This window comes from Mesoplodon bidens, assembly GCF_964165515.1.
Source record: "Mesoplodon bidens genome assembly, chromosome: 3".
NCBI classification, from domain to species: Eukaryota; Metazoa; Chordata; class Mammalia; order Artiodactyla; family Ziphiidae; genus Mesoplodon; species Mesoplodon bidens.
In genome coordinates this window covers 151580591-151605466 of record NC_138178.1, presented here as the reverse complement: position 1 = coordinate 151605466, position 24876 = coordinate 151580591, and the positions used below count along the sequence as shown (strand labels likewise).

The following is a 24876-nucleotide window of genomic DNA, read 5'->3' as shown; positions in this document are numbered from 1 at the left end:
CTTGGAGAAAACAGTCGATTCCAGGCTGGGACAGAGAAAGAGGATGAGCCTGAAATACCTTGCGCTCAAAGAATGAAGGGACATGTCAGAAGGACACAGAAGTCAGCTTAAACGGGCTCCCATTGGCCAAATCTGGGACAATTTGAGCATCAAAATAAATCATAATAGTAAAGGATTACAACCCATTGAATGACACAGGAATCCTTAAGTCCACATTGGTATATATAAGCAAATGAATAAATGAACAGGATGGAGAGAAAACTCTTCTTGGGAGTAAAATGCCAAATAATAAAAGTAAAAGGAATGATGGGATTAGAAAATCATTATTCCACAACCATCATAGTAATAATTCATTCAGGCAAGAAACATCAATGAATATTAAAATTGTTGGGTGAAAATGAGATGAAGAATGAGATTTTACATGGTCTCAAAGTATCTCTTCATAAGATATTTATTAATTACAGAGGGGAAAACAAAGTAAATTTACAGTGGAGAAACCTGTCAGACATTGTCTTCAGTGCTCAAACACCACTAAATAGTTATCATGTACCACTGGATTTAATGCAATAAGAACATTCTGTGACATTCTGGCCAAAAGTACGTAACCTCAGTCTAATTATGAAAAAATATCAGACAAACGCAAATTGAGGGCCATTCTACAAAATGACCAGCCTAAATCTTAAAAAATGCTGAAGTCATGAAAGTCAAGAAAAGACAGAGTAAATGTTCCAGATCAAAGGAGACTAAAGAGACGTGACAACTAAATACAACATGTGATCCTGGATTTGGAGCTTTCTGTTATAAAGGACATTATCAGGACAGTTGGCCAAATTTGACTGTGGGTCTCTAGAGGAAAGTTAAAAGGCAGTTCTTCATACTATTTTTACAGCTTTCCCATAACTTTGAAATGGTTTCAAAATTAAAAGTCTAAAAACAAAAGTTTCTCAATAAAAATCTAGATTTTTCAGCCTCCCTTAAAAAACCAGAAGATCTGGCAATACCACCTGTCTTGGTCCATTCAGGCTGCCATAACAAAATACTATAAACTGCATAAACTGCGTAGCTTACAAATAATAGAAATTTATTTCTGTTGGCTGGAAGTCCAAGGTCAAGATGCAGGCAGACAGACAGCACCTTCCTGCTGTGTCCTCACAGGGTGGAAGGGGTGAAGAATCCTTCCAGGGCCTCTTATATTAAAGGGCACTCATCATATTCATGAGGGCTCCACTCTCATGACCTAATCACCTCCCAAAGTCCCCATCTCCTAATACCATCACCTTGGGGGTTAGGAGTTCCACATATGAACTTGGGAGGTAGCATTCAGACCACAGTACTACCACATATCAACGACTTGCTGCCAATGAAGAGTAAATACGCTTTAGGTGGGACATGTGATCTCTGGTTCTCCAGTCTCCACTGGGCCAACCTTCTCAGGGAATGTCCTTGTAAGCATTTAAGTTTATGACTTGTAATTTAGATCTTCACATATCAAATTTCACCCTATCTAGGTCTGAAAGCTTCAACACAATTTCTTTATTAGAAACACCTGTAAAAGAGGTAATTCTCTACTACGTAGCCCACAACCAAGTTTGTAAACACTGCTCCTAACACATACTGAAATTTACATGATGAATTAAGTCTTGAACCTCCCTCTTAATGAAATCAAGATTTAGGAAAAGCTCTCATGACAGAATTTCATAGCTTTGACCTTTAAGCAAAACAAAAAAAAAAAAAGAAAAAGAAAAAAGGAATGGGGGGGGTTCCTACTTTCTTTGTACATCTGAAACCCTGAGCTCTATTTCACCACCTATGATGAACAGAGAACTATATGCCCTTTTCTCTTTTTGCCACATTAAAATATATATATAGATTACCTTTATTCTGACAAATTCTTAAATCAAAAACTACATTTCCTGGGCTTCCCTGGTGGCGCAGTGGTTGAGAGTCCGCCTGCCGATGCAGGGGACACGGGTTCGTGCCCCGGTCTGGGAAGATCCCACATGCCGCGGAGTGGCTAGGCCCATAAGCCATGGCTGCTGAGCCTGCACGTCCAGAGCAATTGCTCCGCAATGGGAGAGGCCACAACAATGAGAGGCCCGCGTACCGCAAAAAAAAAAAAAAAAAAAAAAAAAAAAAAAAAAAAAAAACTACATTTCCTTTTTGCTTTCTGATGTTTCCCGGTGAGAATCCATACAATGATAATAATTTGTCTCAAACTCTTGAGTGTGTATGTGAAGAAAGGGTTTCAATGTTAGACATATAGTAGGTACCTGATAAGCACCAACCGAAAACTACAGCGGAGTTGCTTGTTCAGGAACTTTACCAACACGGAACTCAAACAAGAAGGAACGCACAGAGTTAGTGGGGTCTTTGGAACTCTCTTCCCCCGTTCAAAAGCTACTTTGTTCTTCTATGCATACGACACCATAGTCAGAGTTATAGAGAGTCTAGGTGTAGGACAGTTAAACCGAACCCCCCAACCCCACTTTGATAGCTACATGTTCTAACAAACATTTACTACAAATGTACAAAGTAAGGGGAGGCCAACTCTCAAGAGACCCTGGCTGTGGCCCATGTGCTGTCTTTCAGCAGGTGTAACCATTCAGTGCCAGAAAGGCCTGGAGGACAAAGAGACAGCACCTCAGGCAGCCTTGCCAGGAGCCACTGGGTTTCATCCTGGCCTGACCCAGAAAAATCTTATGGAAGAGAACAAGAGGCCCAAGAGCTCTCTGATCTGCTGTCAACCAGCTGCGGCCCGGGAGACTGCCAAAGTGCTGCAGTGACTAGGCAGCGCCCTGCGGAGCCGTCTGGGAGGGGATTACCAGCCTGATCCCCTGGTCTTCAGAGCCAGAAATGACTCAAACTTCACCAACAGCAAGGGCCTGCCAGGGAGGGTGGCAATGAGCACTGGAGAGGGTTTTCTTCCCCTTGTTGGTGTCTCTTCCCCCTCTTGCTGCTATGGCAGGTTCTGGACAGTGTGCAGCCTGTGAGGTAATCTGAATTCCTTGGCAACCGGCAAGTACCTGAATTCTTTCAAAACCACAGGAATCCAGCAGAGAAAAGGTAAATATCCCTGCGGAGCCAGTGTTAATTAGCAAGGGAGGCTACTGAAGAAGTAACTGGGGGTGGGGAGGAAGGCAGAGGCATTACAAATGCTTTGGGATCTTTTCTGAATTTCCACTGAATAATATGGCTGAGTAGAAGAGAGGCAGTCCCTGACCCGGGCCTTCTCAGTGTCCCATCTTCCCAGTGCCCTGGAGGGGCACTTTCATTTCCCCGCAGCTGACAGTGCTACATCTTTGGGTCTCTGGTATGAGAGCACATTTGGTTTTCAATTCAATTTTGTTTTAATTTTTTTCAACTTTTTATTTTTCCTGTTTCAGTGAAAATTTGGCTATTAGCTTTGTCTCAAAAAGGGCCTCGTCAAATCATTTAGACCACATACTGGATCCACCTAAAACTGTAAAAACCAGAACAAAGTCTTTTTGGATGCCACCTCGGTCAGGAAAAAAACCCCTACACCATTTTGGTAGAGAAAAGCACCCCTCTCTGGAAACTTGAGTGCCCCCTGCTGGTGTAAAACAGTAACATACACGTGAAACTCAAAAAGTAGGAAGGGGCAAAATACTGCACTCAAACACCACTGAGACAATTTTTTAAAACGCCTCAATATTGTGCCCACGTATAAGAAAATAATGAGAGTCTTTCTGCTTCCTATGTTAATAAAGCAAGGACAGCTGAAATGATTAATCTAGAAAGAAACTATTTAGGGTCTTTTTCTTTAGTAAATTTAAGAAGGTAAAGAATTTACACAAAATTCTTACTTCACAGAACCGTCTTATGAAATGAACTTAATCTTTCTGTCATTAAACATGAATTTTGAGGCCCCAAACAGAAGTGATATGGGATAAGACCCTTCTTTTCTGAAGAAGGAAACCAATTACACTGCCACCAGTTCTGTCTCTTTAGGAAAGATTATGGTTTTCCTTTGTGAGCCTCAAAGTAAAATGGTCTAGTGATCTCATCCCAAACTGATTCTCTTCAGTAATGTCTATTTAAAACAAACGTGACCCAAGATTACTAGAGGCTGCAGATCTGGAGATGCTGTAGACTATTGTTGAAAGTAATGACACAGTCGAATGGCTTCTGAGGATTAAAAAGCAGGAGATGAGTGCCAGGATACACAGTGGTTAAGACACAGGGACTTAGGCACATGGAAGTTATTGTGCAGAGCAATGCACCCTTGCAGGACTGGCTAATAGCCTGTCCTAATGTACTACTGTAAAGCTTTTATATTCGCCTACACTTTTAGGTAAAATAGCCAAAACCCTGAAAATTCTTTTTCTTTTGGCTCAGTTGAATCCAAATTTTTACAAATTTGTTTTCCAACTTATTCTAAGAAAGAGCATCCATTTTTAAAATATAGAAATAAATATACTCAGTTCCTGCTGGAGGCAAGAGAAGAGTTACTCAGTTCAGTGGGTTCTGGCTTCCAACACACACCCAATAGCCAAAGCACTAGCATATCTGTAGGGAGTTCTATAACAAATCTTAGTATTGTTCCCATTTTGCATCTGAGCCACTGAGGCTTTAAAGCAATGCCGAATTTTACCAATAGCAAGGGCTATTAATACTGTGGGTGAAATACCTTTGGAATAATTTGCAAAACATATTGCTATGATATCCTTGAGACACAGTAAGCACAAACTTGAGGTCTTCTCCCTAGTCAAGAAGTCCAGTTCATGGCAGGACATAACCGGTTCCCGAGAAGGTACAGGAGACAAGCTGGGTGAGGATGAGTGGAGGGAGAAGGGTGAAGAAGCTCATGATACTCAGGAGGGAAAGCTCAGACATCTCGTATTACAAAATGGAAAATCCTCAGCATCTTATACACCTGAGCAGAAGTAAGAGGCCTTATTTCACCTTCTTTTTGTTCTAGATAATACGGAGACTGAGTTTTTATCCCTCTACTTCAAAATATGAGAGCGCATGTGTCTAAACACACTACAGAACACTTCTTTCCGATGAAAATCTGATTAGATTAGTAGTTTGTGCCCAGATACCTGGTTCAGCCCTCTACCTAAAAACTGAGAAATATTTTAGTTTTCTCCTTCCTCAATTTTCAAGGAACCAGAGGCCAGAACTAGGGAGCTTCCGTGGCCTTCAGTGTTCCCAGGGTTCAAACTCAAATCTTACTTAAGAATGTGACCACGCTTATAGATGCTGTCACTGCCATCTAGAGGTGAAGGGAAGACATAGCTCAACCAGGTAGAATTTGGTTAACTGTTCTCACCCTCTGACTCTAGGCACACGATGCATCAAAAAATGTTAGTCTAAAAAATAATTAAAATAATTGAAATCCGATTCTAAAAGAACAGTTGTCAGAGTACAATGATATGTCTCAAAGCACCTACACCTAAATATGTTGGCTTCTTTTATCCACGGTATTTCCCATCTTTGATGTACATTTCCTAAAATACAGAAACATACATAGGCCATGCTTTTTACAGATGCAAACCACCTCCTAAACTTCTATGTTCTATAAGAAAACTATGCATAAAAAGAACTTCAGAGTTCTTTGGTAAAATATATAAGTAAAAAATATATATAAATTTTGTGGGGGAAATACATACACATATATATATATATATATATATTAGCTTTGTGAGAGAAAAGAACACAAGCACACCAAAGTTATATACTTATTTTAAACAATTTAAAGGATCTAAAAAAAACACTGTCACCTGAAAAATCCTACGGATATGGGAAATGAAACTTCAAGTTATTATAAGTTGAACTTTATTTTGTAAGTCACACTACCTTAAAACTTAAGAAGTACCTCAAGAAAAACAGAAATATATATATTATATATATATATATATATATATATATAAAATATATATATAAAATCACTGTAAAATATATTACAGACTTGTAGGTGGAAAAAAAAAGAAAGCAGCTAATGCCCACCCTAAATACAAGAGGGCATGAAACAGCTCAAGCCTTCAGCTCTGGAGTCAGATCCAGGGGTTCAAATTCCCACTCCACCATCCACCTGCTGGAGACCTCAGGGGAGTGACTTCAAGTTCCCTTACACAAAGCCTCAGTTTCCGCAACTGCAAAAATGCATCGACTTTAAGGTTGTTGTGAGCATTAAAATAAATGCTTGGCATATAACAGGTATACACATGTGAGATTTCTTTTTCCTTTTTAGACCATTTGTGAACAACAGTGGCCATAGGATCTTCATACCAATTACCATTGCATGAAAATACAATGTGATCCTGGATCCCTGCTGGGAAAGGTGCGTGTTTACATACAAATGCTTGTTCATATGTGTGGATATGCAAGAGAGACTGTGAAGTGATAAGACTGATTTCTGTAATCTGAAGCCCATCTGGGGACACTCTTATTTTCCTGAGTTGAATACAACAGAAAAACAACCTGATCTTAATACACTCTTTAATGGGTCAACTCGAATAAACACCCTCCGCTCAAGGTCTCTTACCTAGCCAGTCCTTCTTCATAGAGATAGATGACAAGAGGATCATAGGAAGTCACAAGCACATAGAGGCGCACATCAAACTTGAAGTCTGGAAAAAAATTGGGGTACACAGGAAAAGCGAAGCTCATTTGTCTTCTGTTACAGAATGAATAGTACAAAGTAACAAAGAAATATGAAAGACAGTCCTCCTCTCGCCATGAAACATACACTGCCCACACACCTTCCCTTTTGAGGATAAATAATAATTATACCATACATTGTAAATATATATATATATATATATATATATATATATATATGCATTGTACAGTTTTCATATATATTTGTTTCTGTTATAACATATAAAGCACTTTCTTTTTTATTATCTCAAAGTCAACTTCAAAATAATACCGTGAGGTAGGTAAGGAACCAGCTTCATCTCTGGAGCCACAGTTGCCAAGAATTTCACACTAGTTTAATAAAGACTTACTAGAGAAGACTATAAAAATGTTAAAAAAAAATTTAGTACTATCTAGCCCAATCCAGTCAAAGACCTAATCACAACTCACCATCTATGAGCAGGGGGTTGTTAATGTAACGGGAGACCAAGGTGTTCTCTTCCAGGGAAATCTGGTTTGGCTATTGAGTAAAGAGAAAAATGCAAGGTAGAAATGCAAAGGAATCCTGACTTACAATAAAGAAGCAAAGTTCTTAACCATTTAGAAAGGATAATATGGAAAACTAAAACTCTAAGAAAAGGTTTCCTCTAAGCTACCCGTATATTAATTGGCCATATAACACACCACTTCCATAAACACTGTGAGAATCCAATTATAATGGGGGAAAACAAAATTTACACAGCACCTCTCATAATGGAGCCTAAACAGCTTTAAAGATTTATATACATGATATTAAATATTTACATGCCAAGAAAATAAAAGCTACTTAAAAATAAATTAAAACTTGCTTTCTCCCAAATGTAAAGCATGTTGGATATTTTAAAATACTACCATTATTCTTACAGGAAGGCTTTCATCAAGTTGCTCAGAGAACTTACAGATCTTTCTACAATGGATCCTGGCATTTTCCCTGTGAAATGGGATGGATATTTCACTGATTCACTCAACAGTGCTTGCTATACCACTGTAGGTAAAGAATGAACTAGATCTTTTAAATACTTTTTTCAATGAAGGAGAGCTGTCTATATAATAAATAATGATGAGTATGATGGGTACTGTATAAGGCACTGGAGATACAGTGATGAATAAAACAAATGCAATCCCTGCCCTCACAGAGCCCAATCCCTACTCCCAAAGAGTTTGATGTTTGAGTAGAGGGACAGCAAATATATAGAATTTAAAAGAACACAAAGCAGCACACCTACAAGTGCAAGATGTGAGGCTGCAGAGTGGAAAGAGATCTGGAAGAACAATTCCAAGTGAGACTAAAACAGAAAAATCAGTTGTCAGTCACCACAATCCACACAGGACAAAAGAACTCCAAAAGGGAAGTGGCTGTAATGACAATTGTGATGATAATAGCTATAGTAGCAACAACAGAAACACTATTAACATCTGCAGGAAAAAAAATTTAATAAATGTACTGAAGATTTGCTATGTGCCAACACTGTTCTAATCCTTCACAAGTATTATTTCATTTAATCTTCATCCAACCCATGGTAGGTATAACACCATCCAAATATTACAGATGAGGGAAGAGTCAGAGAGGGTTAGGAACCTGCTCAAAGTCACACAGCTAATAAGTGATAGAGCACCATTTGAACCCAGGAAGTCTGCCTCAGAAGCTTAATTCTTAAGCACTATTTGCACCTTTTCTCACAAGTTCTGACCTAAAATAACTGTCCAAATTTAAAAGTTTGCCTTTATAATAATGCATTTGCTATCCCAAGTACTACAGTTATAAAATAAGGATAATTGTGTGACCCATAACATCATACACAACGACAAGAAGCAACTCCGGGGTCAAGATAATGAGATTCCTCTCTCATTTCCCACTGCTGCCATCTCAAACTCAGAACACAACTTCACAAGCCATCTCTATGCATCATACGGACACTACAACATCCCTACTGATTCATACTCTGGACTTGGTGACCCACACCATTTCCTGATCAGTTTCTCACACATACTATCTCTATTTTGAGTCAGCTTAGTATGTGAGGACTGATGCAATCACAGTACAAAGAAGCAAGCTGCAGGCTGTGTTCCAAACCTAAAATTAAACAATTGCAGCTCTTTTTCTACTAAGTAACGCCTACTACAGGCTACAACAGATATGTAACCACCCAACTCTACTTGGAACCAGAGACTACAATGGTAATGGTCTTCACCCTATGACACATCTAACATCCATGCCCATCTCCTCTCTTCTCTTCCTCCTCATATACATTTGTCCTTTGAATTATGCAGAACATAATCTCTTACATTATTTCGGTAACTTTAGTATTTGTTCAATGGTCTATACCTCTCATTTCTATCTGCACTAGTAATTAAATTGTAAGCTCACGGAAGAAAGGAATTGTTTGAGTACAGTTTTTTTGTATAGTGTAATATACTGATAAGCAACTAACGAAATTTTTGACATCTTCAAGCCTGTCTCCTTTTCATCCATCCCCAATTAGCTCATTTTAAATGATGTCAATTCTAAGCTCAAATTGCCCTCCCAAGTATGCTAAAGCAAGAATCTGAATTGTTGGGAAAGTTGGAAACCCATCCATTTATCTAATTCAACTTTAAGATTAAAGCTCATGGTATCTGTTAAGTTATTGTAAGGTAGACTGGTACAATGGTTAAGAGGGAATCAGCAAGATGAGTTAAAATCTTCACTTACTATGGAAGGAATAGTAACTACCTCTTAGGGTTCTCATAAAGTCTAAGTGAGATTATATTTGGAAGGCACAGTGGTAGGCACATAGTAGATGCTCAAGAAATATCAGTTAGTATTATTATTGCAAACTCAATAGTATCTATGTGGTTCCATTTACTGAGTTCCACAACTCAACAGCATTCCTCATGATGTGCCACACACCATTCTGCTCAGAGCAGTGCACTGAATTATAATGAAGACACATAAGAGTTAGGAGATGATCCCTATTCCTGAAAAGCCTTTACGGAGTGGCAGCACCTGGCACACAACAGGGACTCCCTAACTATTTGTTGAACAATGAGAAAAAATGGAGAGCACCTAAGAAAACATAAACAAATAGAAACAAGAGAGCTGTACGGAACTAGATTCACAAATATAGGAGTGAACAGAGTGACCAAAATACTCTCCTGATACTTCAAAATCTCAGAGAAAACACTAGTATTTTATTTACCATGAATAATGTGTGAGACAAGGATGACTAAATTTGACTTCCATAAATCAAATTCATACCTTAATCAGAAAACACCAGATCTTTTCCCTCCTCGATTTGAATATACTAAATTGGGAAAATATGGCATTTAGTCACGGTTACTGCAGGAGCTGGAGCAAACACCACTCTGTTCCTTTATGCTGTATTTTTAAAAGCACATCATTAAGAGACCACGTTCGCCAATCAGCCAAGATGCTTCCATCTGTAGGAGCTCACACTCCTCTCTCTTCAGTATTACATAAAAGTAATGCTTCTTCTATCCTTTATCCTATTCTCATAATGGTACAAGTTGCTCTTTGCAGATATTTTCCAAAAGGTTATGACTATTAGGGGGAATTTTTAATAAGAGGCCCTCTCATTCCTCACGCCAGTGGGAAGACAGGGAAAGATGTTTTTATTTGGCCCTCACACCTAACTCTGCCCTCCCTCCCCCATCCCTCACCCACTCACACTAGCTCTGCTCGCAGACCCTCCACTGGAGCACTCCCTCTCCCTCCCCCTTGAATCTAAAAGGAAAGCAGGCAGCAGCCTTGGAAAGAGTTACTTCATCCAGTTGGCTAATGGGTCACATATTCCATGGGAAAGGATCCAGGTATGGAAAAGAGGAGATGGTTAGGCCTTGTGTGCAAGGAGGGAGAGAAGAGTATTAACTGCATGGTTTGTAGGTCTGGGTAAAAGGTGATAAAATTCCAGATTTGGAGAAAAATGGGAATATTTTGCCATTATGTCCACATGTTGCCAGCTCCCCTGGTGCTTGCTGGCATCTTCCCAGGCTTCTGTCTGGCACTTCCACCAAAGACCTCAAAGAATCAGACTCATTCCAAAGCTTCACTGAGCGGGAGGTGGCAGGCAAAGGGTCCTGCCAAGTACTTTGATCTCTGCAGGGGGTCTCTAGGGAGTCAGCCCAGGGAGATGTGGGAGGGAGAAGGAGAGCCTGCCAAATGCATTCTCTAAAGACTTGTCACCCCCTTTATGAGACGCGCGTGGTATCCAGGGAAGAGTCAGGGCATGGGGTTCTCAGCCCCACCAAAGAAAGTTTAACTTTTCTATTCTTTATGATGTTGGTTTTAAAATAACAAATCACCAGGGCAAAAGAGCATTCCAAGAGAAAAAAGTCCCAGATGAGCTGGGAATAGATCCTATTCTTTTTGACTCATGTCTAAGAAAATAAAAAGCAAACTTGTACCACAGTTGACTTTCAATAGCAATTCCATTTGGCAGCTAAAACCCAAACCCAAACTAGTGCCGTCTATGAGATTCAAACAACACTGGAGCTCCTGGCACAAAGCTGAAGGAAAAGCTGTTGGACAGGAGCCTTCACACCAAGGTCAGAACAGAGACAAGAAAAGAGAGATCCAAGGCTTATGAGCAGTGCCTTCTGTCACAAGAGACCCAGGGCAAAAGGCCTCCAGAGTGACCCAGGGTCAGGCAGCAGAACTTGTAGCCTGCCTGGGCTTGGGGCTGTATAGCTACTGCTTCAGAACCAGAACCTATATTTCTTCAGCATAAAAGGTCTGGCCATCAGTGTTTACTGTACAGTTTTTAGTCCAGACTGAATTTAAGGATTTTCCCATATGAAAGACCCCTTAGAAAGTTAGTTTCTGCACATATAGGAAATAGCTCAGACCATGTGAAAAGAAAGAGAACTGGGGAATTTGGGATGGTGTACCGACCACACACATGACATATCCGTCTCCCCCTCTTCCCTTCCAGGGTCCCACTGTAAGGACAGAGTAGACATTTTTAAACGTCTGAAATGATAACGAGGCTAGAAAACAGTTAAAGGAGCCAACAAAAGACCAAAGGTTTAAGGAAATCCTGAAAGACAGAAAGAAGATGGGAACAGGTTGAGGAAACAGAGCAGAAGAAGCCCCAGCCCCAAATATCAGAGGTGAGAGTGATCTTCCCAAGGAGACTTCTGAGAAGTTCCAAGCTGGCAGTGAACTAACAGGAAGAGCAAGAGTGAGCCAACGGACAAGAATCAGATAATTAATTAACAAACAGCATTTAAAACAGTGCGGCCAATAGGGCTTCTCCAACAACCAAAGCTTTGCCTTTGCCCTCAGGATGAAACCTAACAACTGTCTCGGGAGGACACCTTCTGCGGGTGGGCACAGGGATCCCACAGAGGAGTGGAACTTGAGGCCACTGCATCCCTACAGCAGACACAAAGGTGAAGAGAGAGGAGAGGTAGCACCACCCCACAAGGAAATCACCAAACTCTTCCGTTATATCCACAATCAGGCAGGCCCTGTTTTGGCAAGGGGGAAGGAAGAAACATGCTTCCTCACCCACATGCACCTAAGGTGCGGCCTGACATTCAACATACTTTGCCCTCACACAAAGCACAGTCAGCCTCCTGGCCAGAGAGATGTTATTAGGGAATCAGTACTACACAACAGTAGGGGAAACCCAGGCCAGCTGTCAAAATTTCAATCAGTCTAGTCTTGTTCAACAGTGTGACTCAACATCTAAGGTCACTGAAATTGAGAAAACCCAACAGCAGGAAAAAAAACATGATCCCATGAAAATTCGTGAAACAAAAGAGAACTTTAAAAAACTTTCAATTCGTATCCTCAGAAAGACCCGCCAGCAAACTGCATCTATTAAGCAACAACAGGCTGTTACCACACACACACACACAAAAAGGCAAATCAGAAAATAAGAGTTTTTGTACCTTATGAAAGCCAATATAGAAATACAGTAGATGGAATGAATGATAAAATGGATAGAGCTCAAACTGGTGATCCAGAAGATAAAGATGGGAAAAGACAGAGAATTTAAAATGAGAGAAAAGTTGACATGAAGAAAACACCCAGAATGCCTTAAAAAGGAGTTCCAGAAGCAGAAGCATAGACGAAAAATGAATGATTTTTCCTGAACTAAAGAAAAACACTAGTTTCCAGATTGAAAGGCCTGACCGAATGTCCAGGAGGAAAAATGAACAAAGACCCAGACTAAAATATTGGTTAAATTTCAGAATTCCCATCTGTAAAGTTTCTATTGAGTTTAAATTTTTTACGCAACTTACAGATAAAGCAGAGAAACTGAATCATAGTTACTGAAGAGAATGTAAATATCATAAACCTTTAAAATATAAAAATAATAAAAAGTAATCAAAGCTAGAGACGTAATGTGGAAGGAAGTGATATGAGTGCAGTGAATATCAAACTGAGGATTAGAAACAAAATGTAAAGTTGAGAGAAGAAGAAACATAAATCAACTGTGTTAGGTTACTACTGTTGTTAGTCTAGCCAGTGAGACTGGGGTTGGGATTTTATTTCATTTACTCCGTATATGTATTCAACTGAAAAACAACTTTTAATGAGGATTTTGCAAAGAATCAAGATACTAATGACTTTTGAAAAAAGAAGAGGATGAGGAGGAAGAAGAGGAGGGGGGACGGAGGGGGACAGGAGCAGCAAGGATGCCATGACAAATTAAGGTTAATTTGCTTGATGACCTTGAGGGCAGGAACCCACAGTCCTCCTCACAATAGGAACTAAATGTATGTGCTACCAATTAATGCTTAGTGCCAAGGAATCAGCAAGGCAGAATGCTGAAAGCAGAAAAAGTACCTCTTTTCTGCTGACACCAAAGGCTGCCCTCCCCCCAAATTCAATCAAGTGACTTATTAGCCATAGAGTAACTGTTGGCATGGGAGGAGGTTACTGCCAGTAAGGTGAACAGTAGACTCAGACCCATCCTCAAATCACACTTCTGAATGCAGACTTAGTAGCTAAGACAAAGGGTGAAGCAGGGAAGAACAAACACGGAGCGAAGTATGCCACCCGCTGCATACTTACATTGTTGATCAGGTAGACACCCCGTCCCCTGGAAGAGGCCACTGGTTTTACTATCCAAGGTCCCCGGTCCTTTGAATATGAATCTGCTCAAAATATTGGGAGACAAAATAGGGGAGAAAGAAACCAAAGAGGAAGAAGGGACATGAGTTTATTATCTTAAATTTTAACACTAGTTATCTACTCAGGTACCCAAAGAATTTTCCAAATTTCTAAGTGGAGGACAGCAACTAAAATAACCTGTATTTTTGGATTAGCCTTAAAAATGAAAACAGAGAAAGAGAAAGAAAGGAAAGAGAGGAAGAGATGGCAATATTACATAATACATTTCTTCCACCATTTCCCCTCTTGAATGAGAGGATGAAGACAAAATAAGGCAAATATCTGGATGTTAGTCTATTACTGTCACAAACAACCTTCACGGATCTTTGATATCCTCGCCTCCTTTAACTAAAGGACCTCCAGAGGCTCACATTGCAGACGGTGACAATGTGAGTCAAAGGCCAGATCCCCTAATATGGTTACTTTCCTCAAGCAGTTTCTCTGAGCTTATAAGAAAAAATCGCCTTAAATAAAACAATGTGAGTGGAAAGGTAGGACAATAATTGACAAGTGGTTAAAAGGTGCCCTTTACTTTTGTTCCTTTCCCAGGTTCAGGTTTACGCTTTAAATACCTTTGGATCATAGGAAAAGAAAACACACAACCAATATGAGGAGTCCCAGAGGCCTGCAGTTGGCCCCGGCCTCCACTTAGGGAAGGTCAGTGGACACGAGAGAGAAGCAGAGACAAAGAACTCTCCCTCTGATAGGAGCCAAATTGTCTTTTCAAGGCCTCCCAACAGGAACTTGACTTTGTCGGTGCCACAAACAATTTCACCAGGAGAGAAAGAAGACCTCCTTGTCTTCTCTCCGCCACCCTCCCCTGCTTTTTCCCTTGATGTGACCTCACAGAATTGGATAAAATGTCGTGTGCCACACAGAATGTAAAACTCCGTGAGCAATTCTACTTCTGGGAATGTATTCTCTAGTCCTGCTCACACATATTGGAACATTCTTTGTACAAAATTATTCAGTGCTGCATTTTAATAGCAAAAGACGTCCATCAACTAATTAAATACACTATATTGCATCTATATGAGGGGCCAGCAAACTATTTTTGGTAAAAATCCAGATAATAAATAGCTTAGGCTTTGCAGGCCATGCAACTATTCAACTCTGTCACTGTAGCTCAAAAGCCACCATAAACAATACGTAAACAAAGGAGCATGGCTGGGCCCCAAAAAAACTTTATTTATGGACACTGAATTTCCTATGATTTCCACATGCCACAAAATTTTATTCTTCTTTTGATTTTTTTCAAGCATCTAAAAATGTAAAAATCATTTTTAGCTCATGGGATACATATAAAAAGGCACAGGACCAGATTTGACACAAGGGCTGTAGTTTACAGACACCTGCCCTACATAATGAAATATTAAGCAGACAAACAAAATGAGAATGTTATTAAGGAACAGAGAGGAAATGAGCTCCAAGAGGCTGCTGAGTGTTAAGAAGTAAAGTGCAGGGCACTGGGTATTGTATGCTCCCATCTGTTCACATACACACTCAAGCCATGTGCCAGTAAGTGCAGAGAATACCTCTAGAAGGTTATGTAAAAATACTAATAACATTGATCACCTCTGGGGAGAACTGGATGACTGAGGAAAAGAGGAGAAAAAAGGCTTTTCACTGATTATTGTTTTGTTTTTTTGGGGGGTACCGTGACTATATTACCTACATAATTTACATAATTTTAAATTCCTGCCATAGATGGCATATTTATATAAGACAAATTAAATCTCTATAAACTGAAGTCACTGAATAGATGTATATATATACACTTTATATATTTTTTCCATTTTGCCATTTTCCCCAAATTCTGAGGATACAATAGTTTGAGAACAAAAGGAACAATTAATAGTAAAATAAAACAAAAAAATTACAAAAATTTTTAAACTTCATTCATTCATTCATTCATTCAGTACTTCTAAGTACCCAACCCGTGTTAGGCAGTTTGCTAGCATGGGGCATGCAGAAGTGAAAAGACAGCAGAAAAAGGCAGGCCCTAGGCAAGTAATTAGACACACTGAGCTCACGAAGAGGAAGTGAGGGAGCTACATAGAGCAATGCCAAAGAAAATGACCAGACCTGTCTGAAGACAGTACCCACTGTGGTGACAAGCGGACGCAGAAAATGCTCGTTTTCAGAACAGGGAAAATCTAGCTAAATGCAACTTCTGCCATCTAACGCGTTTAATAAATCTTACTTTGTGGACTAGGCTTATCAGAAGTTTCTGCTGCTTCTGGTGCTTCACTTTTATCACGTTCTTGAAATTCTAAATATCAAAAAAAGTGTCTTCATGCTAGGCCTTTCTCCTTGATTTGTTGTATTTCAGAACAAGGATTGATTTCTTTCACAGGTTCCAAATATGTGGGTCAGAAGCAAAGGAAAGCAAAGAACTTGGCAGCCTGTCAGGATGAAGATATACTAGACAGGGCCTGCAACTCTTCCTGGTGCCTTCCAGGTCCTATGGTGGCAGCATGCTCAATCTAATGGAAGGAGCACTGAACCAGGAGTAGGAAGATCTGAGTTCTAATTCTGACTCTTCTAATTCTGGGCAATTTGCTTAAATTATCCAGTCTCATCTTTAAAATGAGAGGTTTAGTCATTTGAATTATGAGATCTCTCATAATCCTACTATGATGATTCTACAAATTTACTGATTACTTTGAAATCCAGTCATCTGAAGTTAACTGGCGGACATTAAAGTCTTGCTCATTCCTTAGAATTATTTCTGTCTCTCTTGCAACTAAAGATGACCAGAGGATGCAATTCTGGGCAGTGAGAAGTAAACAGAAATCTGCCAGGGCGTGGGGGGAAAGTTCTGCTTTTCCGAGATTGGCGCCACCCTGCCTTCCTTGTTGTTTCCTTCTCCTGCTTAGAAAGCTGTCCACGGCTGGGGAGTGGCTGCAGTTGGCAAGATTCTTAGTTAGGTTCTTCGGGGTCACAGACCTCCGACTGTACTATATACTGTTACACTAGCAACAGTGGCACCAGGAATCTAGCAAGATCTGGCCTGTATATTCCAAGCCCCCCATTCTAATTACTGGGAACAGTTTGGCAGTATCCAGGCTTTCACATCTCTTGAGGCAGAGTTTGGTCTCTGGGCTAGGTCTCTACAGAGATGGATTTCAGGTTTTCTCTTATTAGAACAAAAAGCTACAAATTCATGAGATCCGCCTTGGCTGGTCTCTCTAGCGTCTTCAAGCAATCCTCATGTCTGTTCCTTATCAGTTCCCTTTCAAAGGCTCTTTCGCAGGCTAGTCACATGCCTTTCTGCTCCTCTCAAACACCCAAACCCATCCCTAGGCCCCTCATTCCTGCTATGTGCCCTCATCACCCTCTCACCAAGAAGGCTGGGAATCTGTAACATAAACCCACTCACCTGCTTTCCTCTCCATCTAAAATGTTACCTGGATGACCACTTAGCCTTCTTCTTTCTCTCCTTTTAGGGGAGAGACACGCCCTCCTTCCTGAAGCTCACCCTTCTACTTGGGCTCTTGACTGAACCCTCTCCTGCCTCCTCTGGGACCTCATTCCCTTGCTCATATCTTCAAGGTCTCTCTCCCCTCTGACTTCTCTGTAGTTCTTCTTCTCTTTCTTTTTCCCTTCCTTGGTAGCAACATCCACCTCCATATCTGCAACTTCCAGAGCCTATAACTCTGGCCAGAACTCAAAACTGCCGTTACAACTGCCTGCAAAACATCACCACATGGAGGCCTGTAGGCACCTCAAATCCACACCAGGTCCAAAATGTGACGCTCCTCTTGCCCTTCAACACTTTTCCTCTACGTCAGCGGTCCCCAACCTTTTTGGCACCAGGGACTGGTTTCGTGGTTCCACGGCCGAGGGGTTGGGGAGTGGGGGGCGGGGGTGGTGGTTCAGGCAGTAATGCGATCGGTGGGGACGATGGGGAGCGGCAGGTAAAGCTTCACTTGCTCGCCCGCCGCTCACCTCCTGCTGTGCGGCCCGGTTCCTAACAGGAACCCCGGGAGGGTTAGGGACGCCTGCTCTATATTCCTTGTTACACTCCCTGGTTAAAGACTTAATGCTCCTCCCAGCTTCTCAGACTCACACCTTTGACCTCTGCCTCACTACTCACAGCCACTTAGTAAACTGTGTTTATTCTACCATTCTTCCCACTGCCTCCGTTCCGTTCCAGCTACCTAGCTCAGTCTATCTACCCTTCTTACCGGGATTATGACTTCCAAAGCGACCACTGTGTTGCTTCCCCCTGCTCCCTCCAATTCATTTCATGCAGTTATTTTCCTAAAGGCCAACCTGTTCATGTCACTTGCCTTCTCAAAAATGTCCTACTGCCGGCACTCAAGCAAGCACTGGAAGGTCAGGAACACAAGTGTCATGGAGAAAAGGGAATTTCTGAGTTATAATACGCTAGGTGGACAGCAGAGGAAACGAAGAGAATTTAAAACAGACTTTATGAGGAAGACCAATGTCTCTTTGAAAGAGGAAGTGGTAGGAAGAGGCAAGTTTCTCCCCTAATATGTAAACTTAGCAACACAACTGACCTACTAAAGCTGGATTTCTCCCCAGTGAATTTGAGTGTAGAGGTCACGGACTCTGGACTACTGGCAAAGAATGACTGGCATCCTGGCAGGACTGAAACCAATAAGCTTCCTCTTTACCATCACATCTTCCCTGGTCCCTCTTCTACCGCACAATAAGTCCCCGCTGTGGTCTTTGGGAGGCAACAGCAATGAAGGATTTGTTTTGAGATTGAAGAACATCATTTGCCTGTAATAACTGCCCTGGGGCTCAATGTGGTGGCTTTGTGTTGCAGCTATATTCATTCTACGTGTGCTACTGACCCTTTGAATTCATTTTTGTTAGAATGTAGAACCTGTAAGAGTTTGAATAATATGTTGAAGAAATGGGGCTTCCCTGGTGATGCAGCTGTTAAGAATCCACCTGCCAATGCAGGGGACAGGGGTTCGATCCCTGGTCTGGGAAGATCCCACATGCTGCGGAGCAACTAAGCCCATGTGCCACAACTACTGAGCCAGTGTGCCCAGAGCCCCTGCTCCGCAACAAGAGAAGCCCACGCACCGCAATGAAGAGTAGCCCCCGCTTGCTGCAACTAGAGAAAGACTGCACGCAGCAACAAAGACCCAAAGCAGCCAAAAATAAATAAAATAAAATAAATAAATTTATTTTTTTAAAAATATGCTGAAGAAACAATTCTACAGGTCAGGCTTGAACGCATGGAGGAACTCTAACTCTATCCAATCTTCTGAATGAGCATCCAGCCCTCAAACTGCCTCCAAAGGGTGGGGAAGAACCACAGAATAGAGATAGCAGAGAGGAAAAAGGGAATTTTCAACTTAGTATCCCTTTAGTGTTTACTAGGAAATTATTCTGGACTCTGATTTCTCAATAGGAATTCAACAGCAGGGAGTTCATATCAGGAATGCTTTTATGTTGCTAACATGTTAGTTGAAGCATTTCTATGCTATCCTGTTGGCTTATTACACATTTTTATTATATAACAATACATCTCTACATAACTTGAAATAGGAAATATTATTGCACATTTATTTTTATTATATAACCATACATCTCTACATAACTTGAAATAGGAAATATTATTGCCCATTTATTAAGTACCCATCAGGCACCATTCCAAGTGCTTTCCATGTTAACCTATTTAAACATCCCAACAACACTATAATGTCAGTACTAGTAACAGTCCCATTTTACAGAGGAGGAAGCTAAGGCACAGGAGGTTTCAATAACATGGCTAAAAATCCCATAACAAAAATTCCTAACTATAAATGTTCAGCTTTGAGTGCACTGTAGCTTTGAAGTTAACTTAATTCATCTAGTGAATACTCTACGCTGACCCATTTCAGAGCCTTCTGTGGGCAAACACTGAACTGCCAACCACTGATCCCAGCAGGGTAAACAAGTGCTCTCAGAAGAATGGCCTCCCCAAGGTGGGAGCGAGAGACCCTGTGACCATTCCTGATGCAAGTCCCAGAGGATGAACACCGCACTGCGTGACCAGACCAGACCACTAGGTCCAACAGGTTAAAAGAATCAAAAGTCAGGAAGTCTAGAGAAAAAATTCTCTTCCTCTCTCCATGCTTCCTCTACCTATAAGACAGGAAAAGTCTTTTTCTTGGACTTATTGAGAAGGAAACTGTCTTGCCGTCCTCGCTGTGTGTCATAACTGATCCTCCTCACAGAAGTGACTTCTCTCATGGGTGGTACTGGGAAATGGTCGTTGTGTGCATACGCCCACTGTCTTTGGCCACAAAGCACAGTGGTGAGAGGAGCCTGGCTTCTGAAGCCAAACTGCAGGGTCTGGATCCTAATCCCACCACTTGCAGCTGCATAACTTACAGAAAGTTACTTAACCTCTCTGTACCTTAGTCTCCTCACCTGTAAAACCGGGAACAATGACAGTACCTACCTCAGAATAGAGGCACCACTTAGAAGAGGGCCTAACAGAAGTGTTAGAATTGAGTGTTAGAACTGAGTTAGAAATGAGGGCCTCATTAAATGTTAGCTATTATTATTTTTCCTATTTAGACTCTCACAAAAGACCTGCCTCACACCTTCTCTGTATTCGTGCTTCTTCTGTGCTCTAAGCCTACTGAGGCAGGCATTGCCTATCATGGGGGGAGAGTCCAAAATAGCCTATCTCCTCTGCTTGGACCTGGGAGGTAAGTTCACTTCAAGACAAAAGAAGCAATGAGACTTGGATGCAGGCCACGCATTCCCAGCTAGCTTTACCACCAATACAGCAGACGCTCACGTGCCTGTTTCGCTCCCATGACTATTTTTCAATTAGTCTGTACTCCAAGGAGAGAGAGTGTGACTAACTGGTACCTCTAAACCCTAACACCAAAAGATGCATGATACGTGTACCCCAAAGAACATAAGTCACACATGTCCAAAAATCGAGGGGATAGGGATATTCCTTCAATGACAAGAGGAAGAGAAATACCAAAAAGGATGCATATGTAGTTCATATGCAGAAGTATATCCATCCTTACATAGGCACTAACTCTTGTCAATGAAAAAGAGACTTTTTGTAATAAACAGGAGCACATTTCTACAATACCAATGTGTCCTTACGTAGATGTCCTTACTAAGAATAAACACACACATACATGCTCAGAATAAAACAGTTTTAAAGTTATCTCTGCAATTGTTTTACTAAAGAAACAATTTTTTAAGGATCTGAAAAGCCCTGATTGGTTCCTGACTTGAGGCAGCCCTTGGAGTAAATCTGGCCCAAGTTCAGCTGCTGGGGATGGGGGATAGGGGATGGGGGTGAGAATGGAGCATCAGGAATCAAGCACTTACTACAGAATTCCGCATACTCAGCTGGCAGCAGGAAGGTCTGAGGGAGGATGTGAAAAGCCTTGAATCCGTGCGTATGCTGCATTCGAATGATGTTTTTGTACAGTCGGTCCTTCCGGGTTAGTTCATACGACCTAAATTTCATAAAAGCATTTCCATTTCAGTATGCTATGACTCAGAGGTTATCCTGTGTCATCACATACTAAAGAGTTCACAGTTCATGAGCAGTTACTGAGGATAGTATTATATCCCAAATCTATCACTTTGTCAAGGAAATGATCACCTTAAAACTAGGGCAATAAATGCTACCTATCAGGGAGTGTAATCTGGCAAACTACAAAAAGGCACTTCAGTTGGCCTCGACTGGATTCATGAGTCTATGGTTTGTTGCACTATTTAAAAACCATCTAAGAATCTTTGCTGTAACCATTAAAAATGTATTCTAGCTGTTCCTCAGTTCAAAATTTTCACTTTGATTTCTTAAAATCAAAGGTTGCTTTGCCAAATCTAGGTATCACCAATACTTCCTTCTTACCCACTGTCCTCTTCAGATCTAGAGCAGAGGTCCTCAAATTTTAGTGTACATTAAGAATCACCTATAGAGTTTCTTTAAAAAAGAATGTTCCAGGGTCACATCCCTCAAAATTCTGGGATGAAGTCTAGGGTTCTGCATTTTAAACACAGACCCCAAGTGATTTTGGTACAGATGGTCCGGAGACCACAATGTAACAGTGATTTAGTCTAGATCAGTAATATCCAAACTTGACTGAGATACAGATCACCTCATTGCTTTTAAAATATATAACTTTCTAGGTATATATTTACCTAGAAAGATTAAGCACCTAGAAGGTGCTTTTTAAATATACACCTTCCCTGGAGATGGTGATTCCTTGAATCTGCAGTAAGACCTATGAAAGTAAAGTAACCCTAGTGACGTTTATCATTAAGGAATTAGAAACAATGAACCAGGCTGAGGGGACCTTCAAGATGGTGGAGGAGTAAGACGTGGAGATCACCTTCCCCCCCACAAATACATCAAAAATACATCTACTTGTGGAACAACTCCTACAGAACACCTACTGAACACTGGCAGAAGACCTCAGACTTCCCGAAAGCCACGTGGCTGACAGCGCCTTGGTGCTCCAGCCGGGTGTCAGGCCTGAGCCTCTGAGGTGGGAGAGCCGAGTTCAGGACACTGGACCACCAGAGACCTTCTGGCCCCACATAATATCAATCGGCAAGAGCTCTCCCAGAGACCTCCATCTCAATGCTAAGACCCAGCTCCACTCAATGACCAGCAAGCTACAGTGCTGGACACCCCATGCCAAACAACAAGCAAGACAGGAACACAACCCCACCCATTAGCAGAGAGGCTGCCTAAAATCATAGTAAGTTCGCAGACACCCCAAAACACATCACCGGACGCAGTCCTGCCCACCAGAAAGACAAGATCCAGCCTCATCCACCAGAACACAGGCAGCAGTCCCCTCCACCAGGAGGCCTACACGACCCACTGAACCAACGTTACCCACTGGGAGCAGACACCAAAAACAATGGGAACTACAAACCTGCAGCCTGTGCAAAGGAGACCCCAAACACAGTAAGTTAAGCAAAATGAGAAGACAGAGAAATATGCAGCAGATGAAGGAGCAAGGTAAAAACCCACCAGACCAAACAAATAAACAGGAAATAGGCAGTCTACCTGAAAAAGAATTCAGAGTAATGATAGTAAAGATGATCCAAAATCTTGGAAACAGAATGGAGAAAAAACAAGAAACATTTAACAAGGACCTAGAAGAACTAAAGAGCAAACAAACAGTGATGAACAACACAATAAATGAAATTAAAAATTCTCTAGAAGGGGCTTCCCTGGTGGCGCACTGGTTAAGAATCCGCCTGCCAATGCAGGGGACACAGGTTTGAGCCCTGGTCCAGGAAGATCCCACATGCCGTGGAGCAACTAAGCCCATGCACCACAACTACTGAGCTAGCACTCTAGAGCCTCGGAGCCACAACTACTGAGCCTGTGTGCCACAACTACTGAAGCCTGCGCAACTAGAGCCTGTGCTCCACAACAAGAGAAGCCACCGCAATGAGAAGCCCACACACTGCAATGAAGAGGAGCCCCTGCTCACCACAGCTAGAGAAAGCCCACATGCAGCAACAAAGACCCAACGTAGCCAAAAAAAAAAAAAAAAAAATGCTCTGGAAGGAAGCAATAGCAGAATAACTGAGGCAGAAGAATGAATAAGTGACCTGGAAGATAAAATAGTGGAAATAACTACCGCAGAGCAGAAAAAAGAAAAAAGAATGAAAAGAACAGAGGACAGTCTCATAGACCTCTGGGACAACATTAAATGCACCAACATTCGAGTTATAGGGGTCCCAGAAGAAGAAGAGAAAAAGGGACTGAGAAAATATTTGAAGAGATTATAGTTGAAAACTTCCCCAATATGGGAAAGGAAATAGTCAACCAAGTCCAGGAAGTGCAGAGAGTCCCATATAGGATAAATCCAAGGAGAAACACACAAAGACACATATTAATCAAACTATCAAAAATCAAACAGAAAAGAAATAATATTAAAAGCAGCAAGGGAAAAGCAACAAATAACATACAAGGGAATCTCCATAATGTTAACAGCTGATCTTTCAGCAGAAGCTCTGCAAGCCAGAAAGGTGTGGCAGGACATATATAAAGTGATGAAAGGGAAAAACCTACAACCAAGATTATTCTACCCTGCAAGGATCTCATTCAGATTCTATGGAGAAATTAAAACCTTTACAGACAAGCAAAAGCTAAGAAAATTCGGCACCACCAAACCAGCTTTACAACAAATGCTGAAGGAACTTCTCTAGGCAGGAAACACAAGAGAAGGAAAACACCTAAAAAAACAAACCCAAAACAATTAAGAAAATGGTAATAGGAACATACATACTGACAATTTCCTTAAATGTAAGTGGATTAAATGCTCCAATCAAAAGAAACAGGCTCGCTGAACGGATACAAAAACATGACCTGTATATATGCTGTTTACAAGAGACACACTTCACACCTAGGGACACATACAGACTGAAAGTGAGGGGATGGAAAAAGATATTCCACGCAAATGGAAATCAAAAGAAAGCTGGAGTAGAAATTCTCATATCAGACAAAATAGACTTTAAAATAAAGACTATTACAAGAGACAAAGGACACTACATAATGATCAAGGAATCAATCCAAGAAGAAGATATAACAATTGTAAATATTTATGCACCCAACATACCTCAATACATAAGGTAAATGCTAACAGCCATAAAAGGGGAAATAGACACTCACACAATAATAGTAGTGCACTTAAACACCCCACTTTCACCAATGGACAGATCATCCAAAATGAAAAAAAATAAGGAAACACAGCTTTAAATGATACATTAAACAAGATGGACTTAATTGATATTTATAGGACATTCCATCCCAAAACAACGGAATACACTACCTTCTCAGGTGCTCATGGAACATTCTCCAGGATAGATCATATCTTGGGTAACAAATCAAGCCTTGGTAAATTTAAGAAAATTGAAATCGTATCAAGTAACTTTCCCAACCACAATGCTATGAGACTAGATATCAATTACAGGAAAAAATCTGTAAAAAATACAAACACAGGCTTCCCTTGTGGCACAGTGGTTGAGAGTCTGCCTGCCAATGCAGGGGACACGGGTTCGTGCCCTGGTCCAGGAAGATCCCACATGCTGCAGAGTGGCTGGGCCCGTGAGCCATGGCTGCTGAGCCTGCGTGTCTG

General features: G+C 41.1%; 1 protein-coding gene across 8 annotated transcripts in view; it reads right to left on the bottom strand.

The window, feature by feature from the left end:
• The window catches only part of TTLL5 (tubulin tyrosine ligase like 5), a 310875-nt gene that overhangs the window by 256918 nt on the left and 29081 nt on the right, over positions 1-24876 (bottom strand). For all 8 annotated transcript variants that reach the window (XM_081229115.1, XM_081229114.1, XM_081229113.1 and 5 more), the window contains exons 6-9: positions 21095-21225; positions 13667-13749; positions 7054-7123; positions 6509-6593 (exon numbers count right to left, since the gene is read on the bottom strand). In XM_081229115.1, the coding sequence (XP_081085241.1) occupies positions 6509-6593; positions 7054-7123; positions 13667-13749; positions 21095-21225 (369 nt within the window). The remainder of the gene's footprint in view (positions 1-6508; positions 6594-7053; positions 7124-13666; positions 13750-21094; positions 21226-24876) is intronic.